Below are 15,819 nucleotides of genomic sequence, written 5' to 3' on the forward strand. Positions count from 1 at the left end.
GAAAGCCAGTTTATCATTTCAAACAAACCTTTGCTATTCAGTTACTCCTAAGAACATACTGGGTTTGACCTTTAAAAAATTATTTGCAGCAAGTTCCTCCCCTCAGAGGAAGAAACATCTGTGTTTCAGGCAGAGGAATGCCACAGCAAGCAAAGCTGAGGCTGAAAGTCCTCTGGTTCCACACAAATACCTCACATCAGCACCGTCAGCTGGACTGTTCTTCTCCCCCTGGAGCTGCAAGTGACTGTGCAGTTTGTCAAGTCACTCCTGTAACATAGCCCTGTTCCCTTGAACAAAACAACACAGTTCCTATGTCTCAAGTCTGCAAATAATTTATGAGTCATGACCCAGAAATAAATATTTCTGTTGGACTTAGAGATCTGGGCTTTTTTTAAAAGGAAAAGAACATTGACCCTGTTCTCAATTACAAAGTTACAAGTATTAAGTCCAGGAAGACAAATTCCCTACAGCAATTGAAGGCCAGGAATTGACATAGAGTTTAAATGAAGTGCTGGCAATCAAATACATTAAATGTGTTCAAGTAAAACCTCCTGGATGTTGTAAAAACTTGAAGTCTATAGCTTTTGATGGAACATGAAGCCGGGGGGTGATTGCAGCAAGGGCAAAAGAGGGCCAGGAGCTGCCCATCTCCAAATTCCCACCCTAACATCAAGTGCAATTCTACCCCATCCATGAACTCCGCAGCCCCAAATACTGCTTAACTCATTGAAAAAATTAAGAAATACAGTGCAAAGTGCAGAGAAACATCTTAGTGCCCTAATAGCAACTTTAGTAACAGCTTCCCCTTTTTTTGGTTTCCAATGGAGCCTGATTGACCTTAAGAACAAAACCCATTCTTTCAAGTTTGAGTGTTTTGGGGTCTCTGTTTTGCTTGTTTTAGGGCATGTTTAACTCATGTGTCAACTATGCAACAAAGGGAAAACCTTCCAACATACTGTCATACAAAAAGTCCCTACAACAGGTAATCATTCCATACTGGAAAACAATTAATTAAAAATGAAGGAAAACCCCCTAACTTGTTCTCTATAATCCCAACAACAGACACACCCGTGTTTAGAAGCTTTGAATAGAAACAAAAAAAGATGCCTTAAGGAAGAAAACCAGCTCTTCTCTTTTAATTAAATACAATGTAAAAAAACCTGTCAGCTTCTTATTCTCCAAAAAGAAAAATTAAAGCCTAGTAAACACACATGGAGCTCAAAAAATTATGCAAGCAAAAAAATTTGCGGCTTATTCCATACCTCAACCAACAGTACTTTGTTTAAATTCCTTGCTTAGCGTGTTAACTAAGCAAAGGTACACAAAATGCGCTACTTAGCTCACAAAGTGACATAAAAAGTCAAACTGATAGTTTTTTCCTTAATATTAGCACTTAGGCTCGCTAACACAGCCCCACCATCCACAAACAAGAAGCAGCTGGTCTTTTCCAGGAGCCTTTAAGCATTCCTGGCCTAATTTGCACATGGTAATCAAACCAATCTGTGCAGGAGACAACAGGCTTTGGGTATAAATGCTCACACCAGGGCCCAAGCTGTTTTTCTGGGATTAGTAATAAAAGTTATGGTAAGGTGTCTTTTGGGGTGTTTGTTTAACAGAAATTGCTTGTTTGTTTTTGCCTTTTTTTTTTTTTTTTTTTTTTTTTAATGCTGGCCAAAAGTCTGATTAATCATAAAGGCTAATTCTGGAAGCCCTTTTAGTGCAGGCATTCAATGTTAATTTACATAGTAATCTGACTTTTGTGGCTTCCTAGGTAACAACTTTGATAAAAGGCCCCTAAAGTTAGATTTTTTTTCCTTAAAGGCACTATAGGGAATATTCTATTATGTGCTAGTTGCTTAAGCATGCATACTTTAATATTAAATGAGTATGAACTGTTTAGGAAGATGATTTTTATTTGTGCTTTATTTATATGTAATGGAAGTGAATAGCTTTGTTTGTCGAACCTTGTTAATAGCCTTTGTAGAAATCAAAGCAATAGGCTTGCTTCTGCAGAGATAATAGGTATTTAGGTTTGTCCTTGAGTATGGATAAGGCTGTTTTGCTCCATGCCTTTCTTAAGCAGTGTGTTTACTTCTCATTTTAAGTGCAAATGTTGTGCTTTAGTCAGTCAGTGACTCGTGTTGGAGCAGTTTAGTGTAAAGCTTAGCTCTTTTTCTCATTGTTAGGTTGAAAAAGGCCTGTGTAGTGGTATTTTGGTTTTGCAAACCTTTGAGCTAAGGATGCTGAGATAACGGTGGACCACTGAGGGTGCAGGATCAAGCAAGTCCCTGGGCTGGGTCATTTAAGGGCTGTGCTGGAGGGTTCATTAAAGTAAAGCCACCTGAAAGCAGAGGCTGAGCAGGTCTAGGTGCTAATGAACCCAATTAATAGCTGGCAAGGTAAAGGTATTAAATATTCGTTTAGCTCTTTTGGTGATGGATGGCTTGCTTTTGTTTTATGCACTCAGTAACAGGTTTTTCTCTTACTTTTGCAGTCATTTTGCTCTCCAAGTGATGCTAAAACTGTATTTCTGTGAGCTGTATAGGTATGTAGAAGAGGGTGTATTCTTCTTGCTTTAATAGGCACGGGAAAGCCCAATCTCACCGGAGGTGGTACATTCAGGTTGCCACTGGCAACCCACTAGCAGGTGTGTGCTTAGGTGGTTGCAGCTGGCTGTGAGATTCTTACCAACGCAGAGAAAAGCCTTTCAGTCAGAGAAGTCATGGTGGCTTAAACGGGAAGTTATATTAATGGTTTTGGACTGTGCCCTGTTTAAGCCTTGATGCTATTCTGATACAGCTCGTGTGGTTGTATGGAAGAGCATTTGTTGGACCGGAATTATTTACTACTGTTTGCTAAGTACACTGTATCAAGGAATAACAATTTCGTTCCACAGGGTGAATAAGCAGTTGCCTAAAGGAAGTATAAACTATGCAAGTGAAGGCATCAGCTTTCGATTATCATGACCAAAAGCTAAACTTTAAAAAGACTAAATTGGAATCAACCTTTTTTCCTCACTGAGGATTCACTTCTGTAGTGGTTATGTGAGGTGTACTGCGAGGAATCCTCGCTCCCAACCGCTGGCAAGGGAGGGGAACGGGAGGTGTGCGGAAGTGCCGCGAGGGCTCGCGGGGAGGCTGCGGCGGCGGCTGCGGTCCGTGCCCTGCCTGCTGCCGCCTTCCCGCCGCGGGGCTGCCCGAGCCTTGTCCCGAGGGAAGCGAGCCCGCCAGGAGCCTCCTTCCCCGCCCACGGCTCCCGCCGCCAGGGGGCGCCAAGCGCGGCGCGCGCCTCCCGCGGAGATTTGTCCCTCGGCGGCGGCCGTCAGGGGCGGGCCAAGATGGCGGCGACCAGCTGAGCGTTCGCGTGGTGCGCTCACACCCGGTGCCGGTGCCCGCAGCCATGTCGGGCCGCCAGGGCAACAAACTGCCCAGCAACCTGCCCCAGCTGCAGAACCTCATCAAGCGCGACCCTACTTCCTACACCGAGGAGGTGCGGACCGGGGGGGGGGGGGGGGTGATCGGGGAGGCTGGCGCGGGCACGGGGGTACGGGCTGGTGTTGCTCATTTGCCGCCGTTCCCTGTGTGTGCGCAGTTCCTGCAGCAGTACCACCACTACCAGTCCCATGTGGAGATCTTCACCTTCCAGCCGGACAAGCCCAGCAAGGAGCTGGCCGAGCTGCTGATGTTCCTGGCGCAGGTGAGCCCCAGCGCCTGCCCTGTGGCAGCCTGTGCGTGATGCCGGCTCCAGTGACTATTGTTGATACACAAGCAGTTAAGCTTTGCTGGTTGCGTACACCCTGCGAGGCCTGTGAGGTAACCCCAGGTGCGCTCTAGAGCGTTCGCTTGCCCTGTCCGTTCCAGGTTGCCCACTGCTACCCCGAGCACATGGCCAGCTTCCCGCAGCAGCTGAAGGAGCTGCTCTCCTACCACCACACGGTCCTGGACCCCGACCTGCGCATGGTGAGACCCGCGCCTTGGGCTCAGCCTGCCCTTTGCGTGAGCTGAGAGCTTGTGGGTTGCTTGTCAATAAAGAGGAGAGCTGGAGAGGAATGTGAAATTTGGGTTCCCTTACAGACCTTCTGTAAGGCTCTGATCCTGTTGAGAAACAAGAATCTAATAAATCCCACGAGTTTGCTGGAGCTCTTCTTTCAACTGCTGCGGTGTCACGATAAGCTGCTACGAAAGGTAAGGTGTGCTGACAAAAATCTTCATTTCCAGTGGGTTTTGGCCAATGAGGTAATGCTAGGATAGGCAGCTGTTCTTTGGTTATGAAATTGCAGTTTAACATAGCCCAGCTGTTTCAGCAGTCAGTGCTGGAGGCAGGGCTCTAGCTGTGTGTTGGAATAATAACTGAGTTCTGCTGCTGTAAACACCTTGCTGTTGCAGGTTGTAGGTTTGTCCTGTTTGGGATTGAACCATCTGTGTGTGTCTACAGGTGACAAACCTGGCTGTCAGAGCAGGCCTGAGTGAAGCAGGGGTAGGATTTGAAGCAGTATTTGATGCTGTTCATTGTCCTGCCTTGCTGTACTGTAAATTCAGTATGATTTTCAAATACGTGAGTCTTCACAGGGTCATGTCCTGGTTTTTTGCTGCTGTAACTCGAGTGATCTTCTCAGTTGTGATCATCTGGCTCTCATGTCAGTGCTTGGGCACGCTGTTGTCTCTGCGTGTTACTTCTTGTCGTCTCTCCCCTTGCAGACCTTGTACACTCACATTGTGACGGACATCAAGAATGTCAATGCTAAACACAAGAACAACAAAGTGAACACGGTCAGTGCTTTGCCTTTCATGTGTACTTTGAACTGTACTCCTGCTCTTGTGGAAGACCTCTAAAAACATGTTTTCCACTTCTTTTTTAGGCTCTGCAGAACTTCATGTACACAATGTTGAGAGACAGCAATCCCACCGCTGCCAAGATATCTCTGGATGTGATGATAGAGCTTTACAGAAGGAATATTTGGTGGGTCTGGCAGGCTTGTGTTGATTTGCCATTTACTGTGGGGCATGTGGGTATCGTTTGTGGGGCATAGTCCAAAACATAATGCAGAGACAGTGACTTGAATAGATTTCTTAATTGTAGCCCAATGGGGTTGTAACTTGTGCCAAGGAATTTAGCTGAGAAGAAATACTGTCTTGTGTGAAATGAGTTGCTTAATACTTGGTGAGAAGCAATTTTCTGAGAATAATGTGAAATTGCCAGACTTGAAATAAAAGATGTGGTTTGTTTTATTCCAGGAATGATGCCAAAACAGTCAATGTCATCACAACTGCGTGCTTTTCCAAAGTGACCAAGGTGAGAACAGAAATCACTTGATACACTGGCTGTTACCTTGGCTGCCTTTTTCATGCGATGTAACTTAATATGTTGTTACTGCAAACAAACTTCACTGATTTGTCTGTTGGTTGTTTAATTTTCAAAATGCTACTCATGGGAGGAGGTGGAGCTTGGCAGCTTATTTTGTAATGAGTGTAGAATGCTGTGGGGAGTGTGGGTGCACTTTTCACTGCTATTCAGAGGAGACTGTCATGATATCACTTCCTTAATATTGGTGCTGTGAACCTTTGATTAAATGAGGAGAGCAGCTATCCTGCCTGGGGTCTGACTGAATATTGGGCCTTCTGTGTTGGCTCTTGAGGCTTGTCCCACATGAACTCACTTTACTTTTCAGGTGTTAGTTGCTAGTTTGAAGTTCTTCCTTGGCAAAGATGAAGACGAGAAACAAGACAGCGAATCAGAGTCTGAGGTGGGTGTTGTGACCAAATACTCCCTTCTCTGTTCTTCAGACCCCTTATTAGTTCTGTTATCTTGGTGACTCTGGCTCTGCTAGTCTGTCTACCTCTGTGCTACTGTCCGGTCTAGTTTTCTCCAGATGTTTCTGTGCTTCACAAAAAATTTTAGTGTCTGACAGCGGGCCCCAAGTGATGGCAGGATGTGTTTGCTGTCTGTTAAAAGATAGAAATGCCAAGAGCTCTTTTGGTTTTCTATTTAAATGCTGGTACCTGTGTGTTCTGACACTTAAGAAGGGGGGAGAGTTTTCAGAGTATGTGGTCTTGAAAAATATTGGTGGTTTGTTTCTCTGATTGCCATTTGAAGCCTGGGTTGCCTGAGTGTTGTGTTCCTTCCCCAAGGATGATGGCCCCACAGCCAGAGATCTGATGATGCGCTATGCGACCAACAAGAAAACCACCAAGCGCAAGAAGAAACTGGAGAAAGCTATGAAGGTCCTCAAGGTGAGGAGAGCTGTGTCTTCCTTCTCATCATCTTGGCTTAATCCTTCTAGTACTGAAGTCCTGTTGTTGCCTAGCTTGTTTAGCTACGGGTGCTACGTAATCCTGTGTGGTTGAAAACAGGGAGAGTTTTTAGCATCCAGGACTAGCTTTTAAAATGTTTTTGAAGAGGCAACAATCTTTTGACAGCAACCTTGAAACTGAAGCACTTTACTCACAGAAAGAGAAAAATGTCTTTTACTCTTGTTTCCATGCAGAAGCAGAAAAAGAAGAGCAAGCCAGAGGTGTTCAATTTCTCTGCCATTCACTTGATTCATGATCCCCAAGGTGAGCGTGCAGTGGATTCTTAGTGCGATTTGTGTTAATCCCGCACAGGGAAGCTTGGACACAGCTCTGCCAGGAGAACACAAGTGACAGCTAGGTGCAGATGTGACACTTGGAATGTGTTTTTACTCCAGGTTTCACTGCACTTGGAGAGATCAGTCCTGTTGTGCTTGTTGTAGTGGAGCACATGTAGGCAGTGAGACAAGGAAGGAGGAATATTGCATCATCTGCTTTGGGTTTCTACAGATCAGGACATGGCTCTCTGCCTCCCTTGTATGTGTGAAGGCAGTAATGTGGTGAGCCCAGAGTAGTTGATCTATGTAACTGCTCTGGTTCAGCCCTTGCTAAAATACTTGTCTAACAGCACTTGATTTGCTCTTGGTCTGTTCTAGTGATCCTCTGGGGATTTCATTTTCTCAGATCAACCCAAAATGTATCTAAAAATTTAGTTTTCAATGCTCACCTTGCGCTTATGATGTTGGGGAATGTCTGCCAGTTCCCTCTGCTGAACCCCTGTGCACAGCAGGCCTTTTAGGCATATGAGAAGTGAAAAAACCTATTGGAATAACTGATTCAGTCACCTTTAATTTCTTCTGTGAAAGAGCACAGGGGCTTAGAAATAAGAACAAATCAAACTGCTCATTTTGACCCTAATCCCATTTGAGTTTGGTGTTGTGCTCTTTCAGTCTACTGCAAATCTATTTCTGCTTCTAGACTTTGCTGAGAAACTGCTGAAGCAGCTGGAGAGCTGCAAGGAGCGATTTGAAGTGAAGATGATGCTCATGGACCTAATATCCAGGCTGGTTGGAATACATGAGGTATGTAATTTTATGGTGGTCTGTTGGTAGCTAGCCTGGTTTGGATGTGGGCATGTTCTGGCCTCATGCCTCGGGAAAATGAGGTTTAATTTTTCTGTATGTCCAAAAGTGCATAGGGATGGTCAGGGAGTTAGCAGTGGGCCTCATGGAATGACACAGTAGTACAGACTTCGTGTGGTACTAAGGGAGCTCTGATAGAGAAGGGTGTTTGTCTGGAATAGCTGAGCTGTCTCTAAAGAATAGAGGAGAACTTGATGCTTCCAAGACCTTCCTAGGAAGCTGCTCATGCTGACCACAGAGTTGTCAGCCAGGTGGTGCTCAACAAGAGGGAAACTGGCAGCTCCTGCACTTGGAGGGTTTTGTGCACATGACCCAGTGATAAAATATTTGTGCTGGATTAAGTAAAGAGTAATCTAGTCCAAGTGGAGGCGTTTCAGAGGATATAAGGATTTCCACGGCAAGGACTAGGTGCAGAGAGACTGCAGCTGGATTTATCTTGGTACAATTAATTTTTGCCCTACAGATATCAAACTCCATACAGGAGACAATATTATGCTGTAAAATCAGAGCCATTTGGAGAGCACCTTATAGAATGAGATGGTTTTACAATGTATCAGCTTGTGAAGGTGATGTCAAGTTGAAAGACAAAAAGATAATATGTTACAATTTGTCTTGCAGCTTTTCCTTTTTAATTTCTACCCCTTTGTTCAGAGGTTCCTTCAGCCCCATCAGAGGGGTAAGTCACTACTCTAGGTACTGCTGATCCCTCATGTCTCATGTACACGCATTTCATGCGAGTGGCAGTGAAACTGGAAAGGTAGCAGTGGATTGGTGGGAAGCAGGAATAGTCTAGAGTGCGGACAAAGGAAGTACAAGTCCCTGACTGCCAGAAGTGCCAAGTGCTTTGGACTTCTGTGGAGGCTGTGTGCACTCATGGCTCCTTACCTGAGGATTTGAGAAGCTCCAGCAAAGGAATAAAAGAAATGAGTCCCTAATCCTGACTAGCTGAGCATGATTGCCTTATGCTGCTTCCTTTTACTGGTTTTTAACTCCAGTTCTGGAGCATTTCCTTTTGCTTTAGCTGGCTATTGCTGCTTGGTGGGGGCCAGAGGCGCTCCTAATGCTTGGTGGGAGAGGAGAAACAGTTGTCCCAAAGAACTTCTGGCTAAATAGCTTTGGGATTGACTGAGCAGCTTCTTGTGTTTTAAGGGATGTGTTTATTGGCTGGAGCAAGCTGCACCAATATGTTTTGGCATCTTTCTGCTTTTCTTCCAGAAGTGACAAAGATTCTTCTGTTTGCTGCACAGGCTTCACATCAGCTGGTACCACCTGAGGTCAGTGTTCACCTGTGTTTGATGTTGAATGGGCAGCAGGCCAGCATCTGAATGCTATGTGTGTGGGGATGGAGGAAAGGGAATTGGTCAGAAATGTTGGGAAAAGCTTATGGTCATTTCAGCTATTTTTGGAAGTCCTAAGGGACTGTTTCATAAAGGGGGAGAACAAGATGTTTGTCTTATTTTCTGCAGGAAAACGTGTGTTTAGAAAATATTTGTGGGCTCTACTGGCATGTCCTGATGGCTTTCTATGAGAAAGGATTTTTCTGTCAATCACATCTAAGTGTGTTAAGTTTTTATTAAGTACGTACTCTTTTTTTTTCTTATTTTCAGATTATCCAGTCAGTGTTGATGACTATTGCCAACAACTTTGTCACAGACAAGAATTCTGGGGAGGTCATGACTGTGGGGTGAGTAGAGGATGGTATGAGTGATGTCAAACTCCAGATGTTGTGGTAAAATGCGTATTTTTTTAAACCACTTGTGACTTATTCCTGTCACTTGTACTATGCTTTCAAGAAGCTGCTTGAGTCGAAAGTTAAGACAGTATCTCAGCTTCACCTTTCTGGTTTTTTGTTGGGAGTATTTCATGATGGTTTTCTCCTCTTACACCAAATGTTGTATAAATGCTGTATAAGGTTCTTCAACTTGTGGGTAATTCAGACTATAAGTGTCATTTTCTCCTAACTGGTATTGAGCAAATAATTCATTTTCTATTTTTTCAGAATCAATGCAATAAAAGAAATCACTGCGAGATGTCCCTTAGCCATGACTGAAGATCTGCTCCAAGACCTTGTTCAGTACAAGACGCATAAAAATAAAAGTAAATACTATATGGATATGACTTTAAACCCTTTTTTCCCCCTGTGTTATTTGGTCTTCAGTTACAGCCTTCAAGGTAGTGCTATCCTAACTGGTTTTTATGGGCTGAGACGATTTTCAGTGTTTGGGTTACTTCTGTTTATTTGGAGTGTGTATCCATGGGAGACAAAACAGTCAAGGGTAGTTGTGGCAGGGGGATTAATTGACAAAAATAAAGCAAGGAGAAAGGGTTAAGAAGAATCAGCCCCTATGGAAGTGCTATGTCCTATACCAGAGAAATCTGAGGGAGCCATAACCTCAGAGAAGACATGAGTAGGCTGTAAATACTGGTGATCTGTGTGGGCTTGTGGTTTGCTCAAAGTTCTGCTTTTTTCCTGACTCTCTCATTTTCTGGGCAGATGTGATGATGTCTGCAAGAACTCTGATACACCTGTTCCGCTCTCTGAATCCAGAGATGCTGCAGAAGAAGTTCAGGGTAAGTGTTTCATATGTCTTGCATTCACTAAAAACTGATAGGCTCAAAAATTATGAGAAGTGGTCTCAGTGTCCTCTTGAGAAGGTGGAGCCTGTGTGCTCCCTCTGCCTACTGCCTTTGGACATAATGTGCTATTATTTCCACATTTCCTTAGTCCAAATTCATCTAACTCATGGTTAGATCATGCTCCTGAAACTCAGCTTTTTTCTGAGATTCATTCAACTTGAGTCATTAAACTCTGCCTCATGAAATAAGGAAAGGTCTTCAGACCCACACCCTCCTGTTCCCCCAGACATTTTCTTGGATTGGTGGGCATTAAAATAGCCTGCTTTAATGTGTGTTTTGTTAATGTACAGGGCAAGCCTACTGAGGCCTCGGTGGAAGCCAGGATTCATGAGTATGGAGAACTGGATGCCAAAGATTACATTCCAGGAGCAGAAGTACTGGAGGTTGAGGATCAAAAGGAAGAGGGAGGAACCCAAGAGGAAGGTTGGCCTTTTTCCATAAGAATTCTGTTTTGGGCATCACTGTCACTTAGATTTTATGTGGACATGGAACCTGGTGTTTGTGCATTTTGCTTCCTGCTGTCTTGTGCCTTGGCTTGCACATGTCTATCCTCGAGTAAGCGTGGTTTGTCAGTGGGGTTTGGTGCTGTGTTGCTTTTTATGATACACTCTGAGAGGGGGAAGCAGAGGGACAGACAGTACAGCTGCGAACTTTGTGTTCAGCTTATCCTAAGGAAAACCTTTAAATATTGAACGCCAAAATAGTGCTTGGGTATAATATTTGGCTTAGTTAATTCACTTCCTGTGTGAATGCTTTTACACACCCTGGAACCCCCTGCCTGAGCTGGGGAAAAGAGCTGGAGATCTTTAAAAGCAAGGCAGAGTTTGGCAAATGAAGCCTGAGTGCCTTGGAGATGCTGCAGGAGCTGTGCTGGAGGAATGAATGCCCTGCTGGGACATGCTGTGCAGTGATCACTCTTAACATTGTGCTTGGTTGCTGAAGCTGGCAACTTCAGCACGTTGGCCAGCACAGCAGTGAAGAGCAATGCTTAGGCTGTTGTAACTAACCCAGATACAAATCACAGTAGTTCTCTTCTTGATTTAGGTGGCTGGGAGTGGGGAACACTGTGACTGAGGAGTGTAATTAGTGTCTGTGAACTCCTGTGGTGCTTCAGGCTGTCCCAAATGCACTTTGTTTTCAGGATCTTGATCTGGAGCTCTTGCGCAGAGCTTTGCAGAGCATAGCATGGATCATGTCCCTGGGCAAAATGCTGTTAGGAGATGGGTGAAATAAATGAAAGCCAGCAAGAGCAGGTGATCCAAGCATCAGTTATTGCCAATCCAGGTAGTTGAGATGAGTTTGCATTAAGAGCTCTGTACTTGTTCCCTGAGCAGATGGCTGGGAAAGCGCTAGTCTGAGTGAGGAGGAGGACAATGAAGATGAAGAATGGATTGATGTGCATCACTCCTCAGATGAGGAGCAGCAACAAGTAGTGAGTTTCAAGTCTCTTCTATGCCAAATACAAATGAGTCTTTGTTAATCACAGACCAGATCCTCTTGCTCTTCACTTTGATGTGGCTGCTCTTAAATACCTACCCAGGCTTTCAGAGTGAGCTGTCCTGAAGCAGTGAGGCTGAAGTGCTGGTTAGTGCTCCTGCTGAAGTACATGTTGTTAGGGTGGGAGTGGAGAAGGGGGAGGTCTCTCTCAGGGCTGAATGCTTTCAGAGCTGTGATAGTCAGCTGAGAGCTTTTTCTCCCGAAATCTGGTGTGCTTGTACTTTATTCAGATACTAGATGTTGGATATGAGACAAGGAAAAATCCTGATGTCTGGTTGTAGCATTTCCCAACAATATTGCTGTTGCGTAATGTGTATTTGGGAGGCAAGGATCGTGGATTGTGGCACAGGAGTGGTTTGCAAAGCTGCGAATGATTCTTTTGTGCCTTGTTCTTTTCCAAAGGCAGAAAAAGTGAGAAGCATGCCCATGGAGGAACGAAAAGCCAAGGCTGCAGCAGTCAGTACAAGCAGGCTGCTAACTCAGGAAGACTTCAAGAAAATACGCCTTGCCCAGCTTTCCAAAGAACTTAATTCTGCACCTGGCAAAGCTGCAAAGAGGAAATATGTTGAAATAGATGATGAAGATGAGGAGGAGGGCAGGTAGGTTATGCAATGTTGAGTGCTTTTTCTTACCTATCCTCTAGTGATGCAGCTCTTCATTGCAGCAGGGCACAGAGCTCTGCTGTTTATCAGTGTTTCCTGATGACAGCCAGCAGCCAGAGCCTAGAATGGATCCTGGGCTGGGGGCTTGCCTTATAACTGGGAGACAAGACATGAGGAAGGTGGGAAAAACATGGTGGAAGGTCTGAGACTGTTTACCTTGTTCAAGTCAAGACGCATGAGAGGGTTTTTTTTGTAGCTGTAGCTGTGTGGTTATATCTCCAGTGTCTGTTAAACTTTGTGCAAAAAGCAAGACTTGAAAATAGAAATGGGGGACTTTTGTAATGGATGTCCCACACAAGAGGAGCAGCCTGAAGGGAGCAAGAAGCATTTGTGTTTAAATTTATGCTAGGACTGTGGCCTAAGATGGGTGAGAGACAAAGGGTGAAGAGGGCATCTTGTTTTCCTTGCCAGATGAAGTTTTGTGTGGTGACATATTACTGAATTTGTGTGTAGGGGGGAGTTGCTTTCACTCAGAGATATTGAACATCTGCATAAGAAGCCCAAGTCAGACAAGGAGACCAGATTGGCAACTGCAAAGGTGAGGAACTGTTCTGTGTCCTGTCCTTCTGGGTTTGGGTTTGTCTTGTGTGGGAGGAAATGCTGGGGTTGCATATCTAAGGTGGATGCCCAGCTGCCATGTGGGTTTTGAGAGATTATTTGTTTGGTTCTTTGCTGTTGCATCTTGGCTGTAACAAATAAACAGCCTCTCTTGGTCACAAGTGGCCATGAACATGCCAACAGACAGTTTTCCCTGTGACTTAATAAATACAGCTGGCATGGGAGAAGGCATGTATGGACACAGACATCCTGAACCCAGATTTGTTGTTGCTGCCATAGGATGTGTTACTATCAGGCTGGTGATGGTGGTGGTAGGGGAAGGAAAATGACCCCCTGTTGCTCTATTGCACTGTCTATTCTAGGCTGGAAAAACAGACAGAAAAGAGTTTGTGAAAAAGAAAACCAGAATTAACCCATTTGCCAGCTCTTCCAACAAAGAAAAGCAAAAGAACAAGAACTTCATGATGATGAGATACAGCCGGAGTGTCCGGACCAAGAACAAGCGCTCCTTTAGGGAGAAGCAGGTAATGTTTCGTGCCGGAGATGGATGGGGCAGTGTGAGCAGGAACTCCTAGTGCAGGTGTGGTGCTGCCTACCCTCTGGCCTGAGGTGTTGCTGTGGCAGCTCAGAGAAAGCCCATGGCTTGCCTTCCTTGAGTCCTGCCCCTACTTTGCAGGTTGTGGTTCACTCTCCAGAGTCTCTAACTTTTCTCTTGTTACTGTTCTGTTACAGACTCATTGTCCTGGCCTACAGGTCATCTCGTAGCTTGTCACAAATGTTCCTGAGAAACAGATGCAAGTGCTATTTATTAGCTACTTGAAACTGTGGTTTAGAAAGAAATCACTACAGTTTAGCAGTAGTTCGACACTAATGCTGTTCTCAGTAGTGAAGCCTCTGCCAGCTGAGGGTTTTATAAGGTATTCTTAAATGCAGCTCATCCAAACATGTTCCAAGAAACTTGTAGAATAATCCACTGGTCTAGTTGTTTTTTCTTCCCAGATCCTGTTTCATGCAAGTGTTTACATGCTTCTTGAACAAACTTTGAGTTGTTTCCAGGATCATATACCTTATCCAAATGATAGTTGTCTGCAATTTGTTGCCTTAGGAAGGGCAAGACAGGGATTATTTGTAGACTGAGTAGAGAATATCTGAAGTTTTTCAGATTGAGCAGGAAGATGTGGATTAGTATGCTCTGTAGATATTTATTTGACATCATTCTGCCTCACCTCAGTTAGGGCTGACAACATGAAACCAGCTCTCAGAATGTGCCAAATAGGCTGCAAATGAGCAATGCAGGCACTTTAAGGAAGCCACTGTTTACAGTTATACTCTGCTCAGTTATTATAAAAACATCTTGAAGCATTTTGTCCTTATTAATGTTTTAAATTCACCTGTAACTGCTGAGCAGCATTTATTCATACATTTTTCCCCACGGAAGTTAGGCTACAGCACCAGTCTGTTAACCATAAATTGCAAGTGTTTTGAGTGGGCTGGAGGATCATAGTTGTATGGTGCTGCATTCTGCTGCACTTTTTTGGTGGTAAGATAAAATGACCTGCTTGCTATAGTCCAGAAGGAGCTCCTTTATTAGCTGAAACATGTTTGAAGCACAACAATATCTCTTTAGGGTGATAATGGCACTTGTAAAAATTCCTTCTTCCCCTTGAAAAGCAAGTTTTGTAATACTCTTCTGCAAAACACCATTTTCACTTCTCAGCTGAACTGACACTGTCTTGATCTATTCTGATTGAAATGAGTCAGTAGAAGAAAGTTTGTTCTAATCTTCTTCTGTATACGCTTTGGTAATTTTCAGCTCTTTAGCTGTACTGTACCATGACACCCAGCCAGGGTCAACCTGCTACAGGAGTTTAGGTAAATAACCCCTGTGTTTCTGCCACTGTAATTGTTACCATTTGCATTGCAGCTGCCCGTTTGAGCTGATGAGCTCTTAGTGGTTTTATCAGAGGTTAAAGAAATGGAAAAGGCTTCCTGTTGATGTGGTAGTGCTATTGTCTCAGTCATTATGCTCCTCACCTGAATATTGCCCTCTTGTTTTATGTTGAAGCTTGCTCTTCGAGATGCACTTCTGAAAAAGAGAAAACAGCTGCTAAAATAAATGCTGGAGAGAACTTAATCACCCTTGAAGAAATAGCGCTGGAGATGCTCATTTCCACCCACCATCACCCTGAGGGAAAGGAAGACTGTGGTGCCTTATGGATTTAGCTCTGGTCCGTTAGGAAATGCAAACGGAACTCTTGCAAGCTGATGGATACTGCATCTATAGGACAGAGGCCTTAATCCTTGGAGCATTTAAATTTGGTCTTAAAGCATTCTAGGGAAGAAGGCAGTTATATTTTTATTAAATGTAATTTACTTACAGTGGGTTTTGTATGTGTAAGTATTAAAATACACAACCATATGGTAGAAATTCTGCTTGAGGCAATTAATGACTAAGCAAAAGAAAGGGAAAAGAATATTCTGGTCAGTCTATAAAGCATGTTGATATAGTATCTGTGCCTGACTTGGAGTACAGATGGAGTAAGCTGTTGTCTGAGTAGCTGGTTTTGACCAGTTTAGCAAGACCAAATTCATCTGTGATGCAGGTAAGCTCAAGTGAAGAGTTGTGGGGAAGAACAGTTCATTGTGGCTTACTCAGAAAACAAAAATAAAATTAGTGTATTGGGATATGGGGGGGTTTATTGCCATTTAAATACCAGAACCGCATCATGTGCCAAAGAAAAAAGGAATGTTTTCATATAGTGGTGTGCTTTCTGCTGTCTCTTGGCATGTATGTGCAAGAATCACGTGGATGTCTGGATTCTTTGTCTAACGTTTAGACAAATCTTAAGGTTTCATGTGTGCTTCAGCCTTGACCTCTGCTGGGACCATTAATGGGTTCTTTGTACCTTCCCTGGCCACCTGTTTTAATGGAGTTGATAAATTATTTGTAACTTGAGGGAGTTACTTACACCATCCTTTATCAAAGTCTGTTAGAAATGGATTTCTTTGTGGTGCAGAAGCAGGTGCCACGTGCAC

General features: G+C 44.0%; 1 protein-coding gene across 2 annotated transcripts; it reads left to right on the top strand.

Moving 5' to 3' along the window:
- Positions 1 to 3,338: 3,338 nt before the first annotated feature.
- SDAD1 (SDA1 domain containing 1) lies at positions 3,339 to 15,810 on the top strand. 2 transcript variants are annotated; one of them, XM_082281759.1, is made up of 22 exons: positions 3,339 to 3,489; positions 3,592 to 3,696; positions 3,861 to 3,959; positions 4,074 to 4,184; positions 4,698 to 4,769; positions 4,859 to 4,959; positions 5,235 to 5,292; positions 5,669 to 5,743; positions 6,129 to 6,230; positions 6,485 to 6,554; positions 7,266 to 7,369; positions 8,048 to 8,105; positions 8,645 to 8,703; positions 9,037 to 9,113; positions 9,429 to 9,526; positions 9,924 to 10,000; positions 10,357 to 10,489; positions 11,401 to 11,498; positions 11,966 to 12,162; positions 12,679 to 12,763; positions 13,146 to 13,307; positions 14,849 to 15,810. In XM_082281759.1, exons 1-22 carry the CDS (start codon positions 3,400 to 3,402, stop codon positions 14,897 to 14,899), a joined length of 2,082 nt encoding a protein of 693 aa, XP_082137885.1. In that variant the 5' UTR covers positions 3,339 to 3,399; the 3' UTR covers positions 14,900 to 15,810. The 2 variants fall into 2 exon arrangements, with proteins under 2 accessions (XP_082137885.1, XP_082137886.1); XM_082281760.1 differs by lacking the exon at positions 3,861 to 3,959.
- The last annotated feature ends 9 nt before the right edge of the window (positions 15,811 to 15,819 follow it).

This window comes from Coloeus monedula (assembly GCF_965178545.1).
Source record: "Coloeus monedula genome assembly, chromosome: 5".
Classification (NCBI taxonomy): domain Eukaryota; kingdom Metazoa; phylum Chordata; class Aves; order Passeriformes; family Corvidae; genus Coloeus; species Coloeus monedula.

Coding starts and splice junctions, on each gene's coding strand:
- SDAD1 (XM_082281759.1), top strand. CDS start 3,400: ATGTCGGGCCGCCAGGGCAACAAACTGCCCAGCAACCTGCCCCAGCTG. Junction 3,697..3,860: donor TGCTGATGTTCCTGGCGCAG/GTGAGCCCCAGC, acceptor TGTCCGTTCCAG/GTTGCCCACTGCTACCCCGA. Junction 7,370..8,047: donor GGCTGGTTGGAATACATGAG/GTATGTAATTTT, acceptor TTTGTCTTGCAG/CTTTTCCTTTTTAATTTCTA.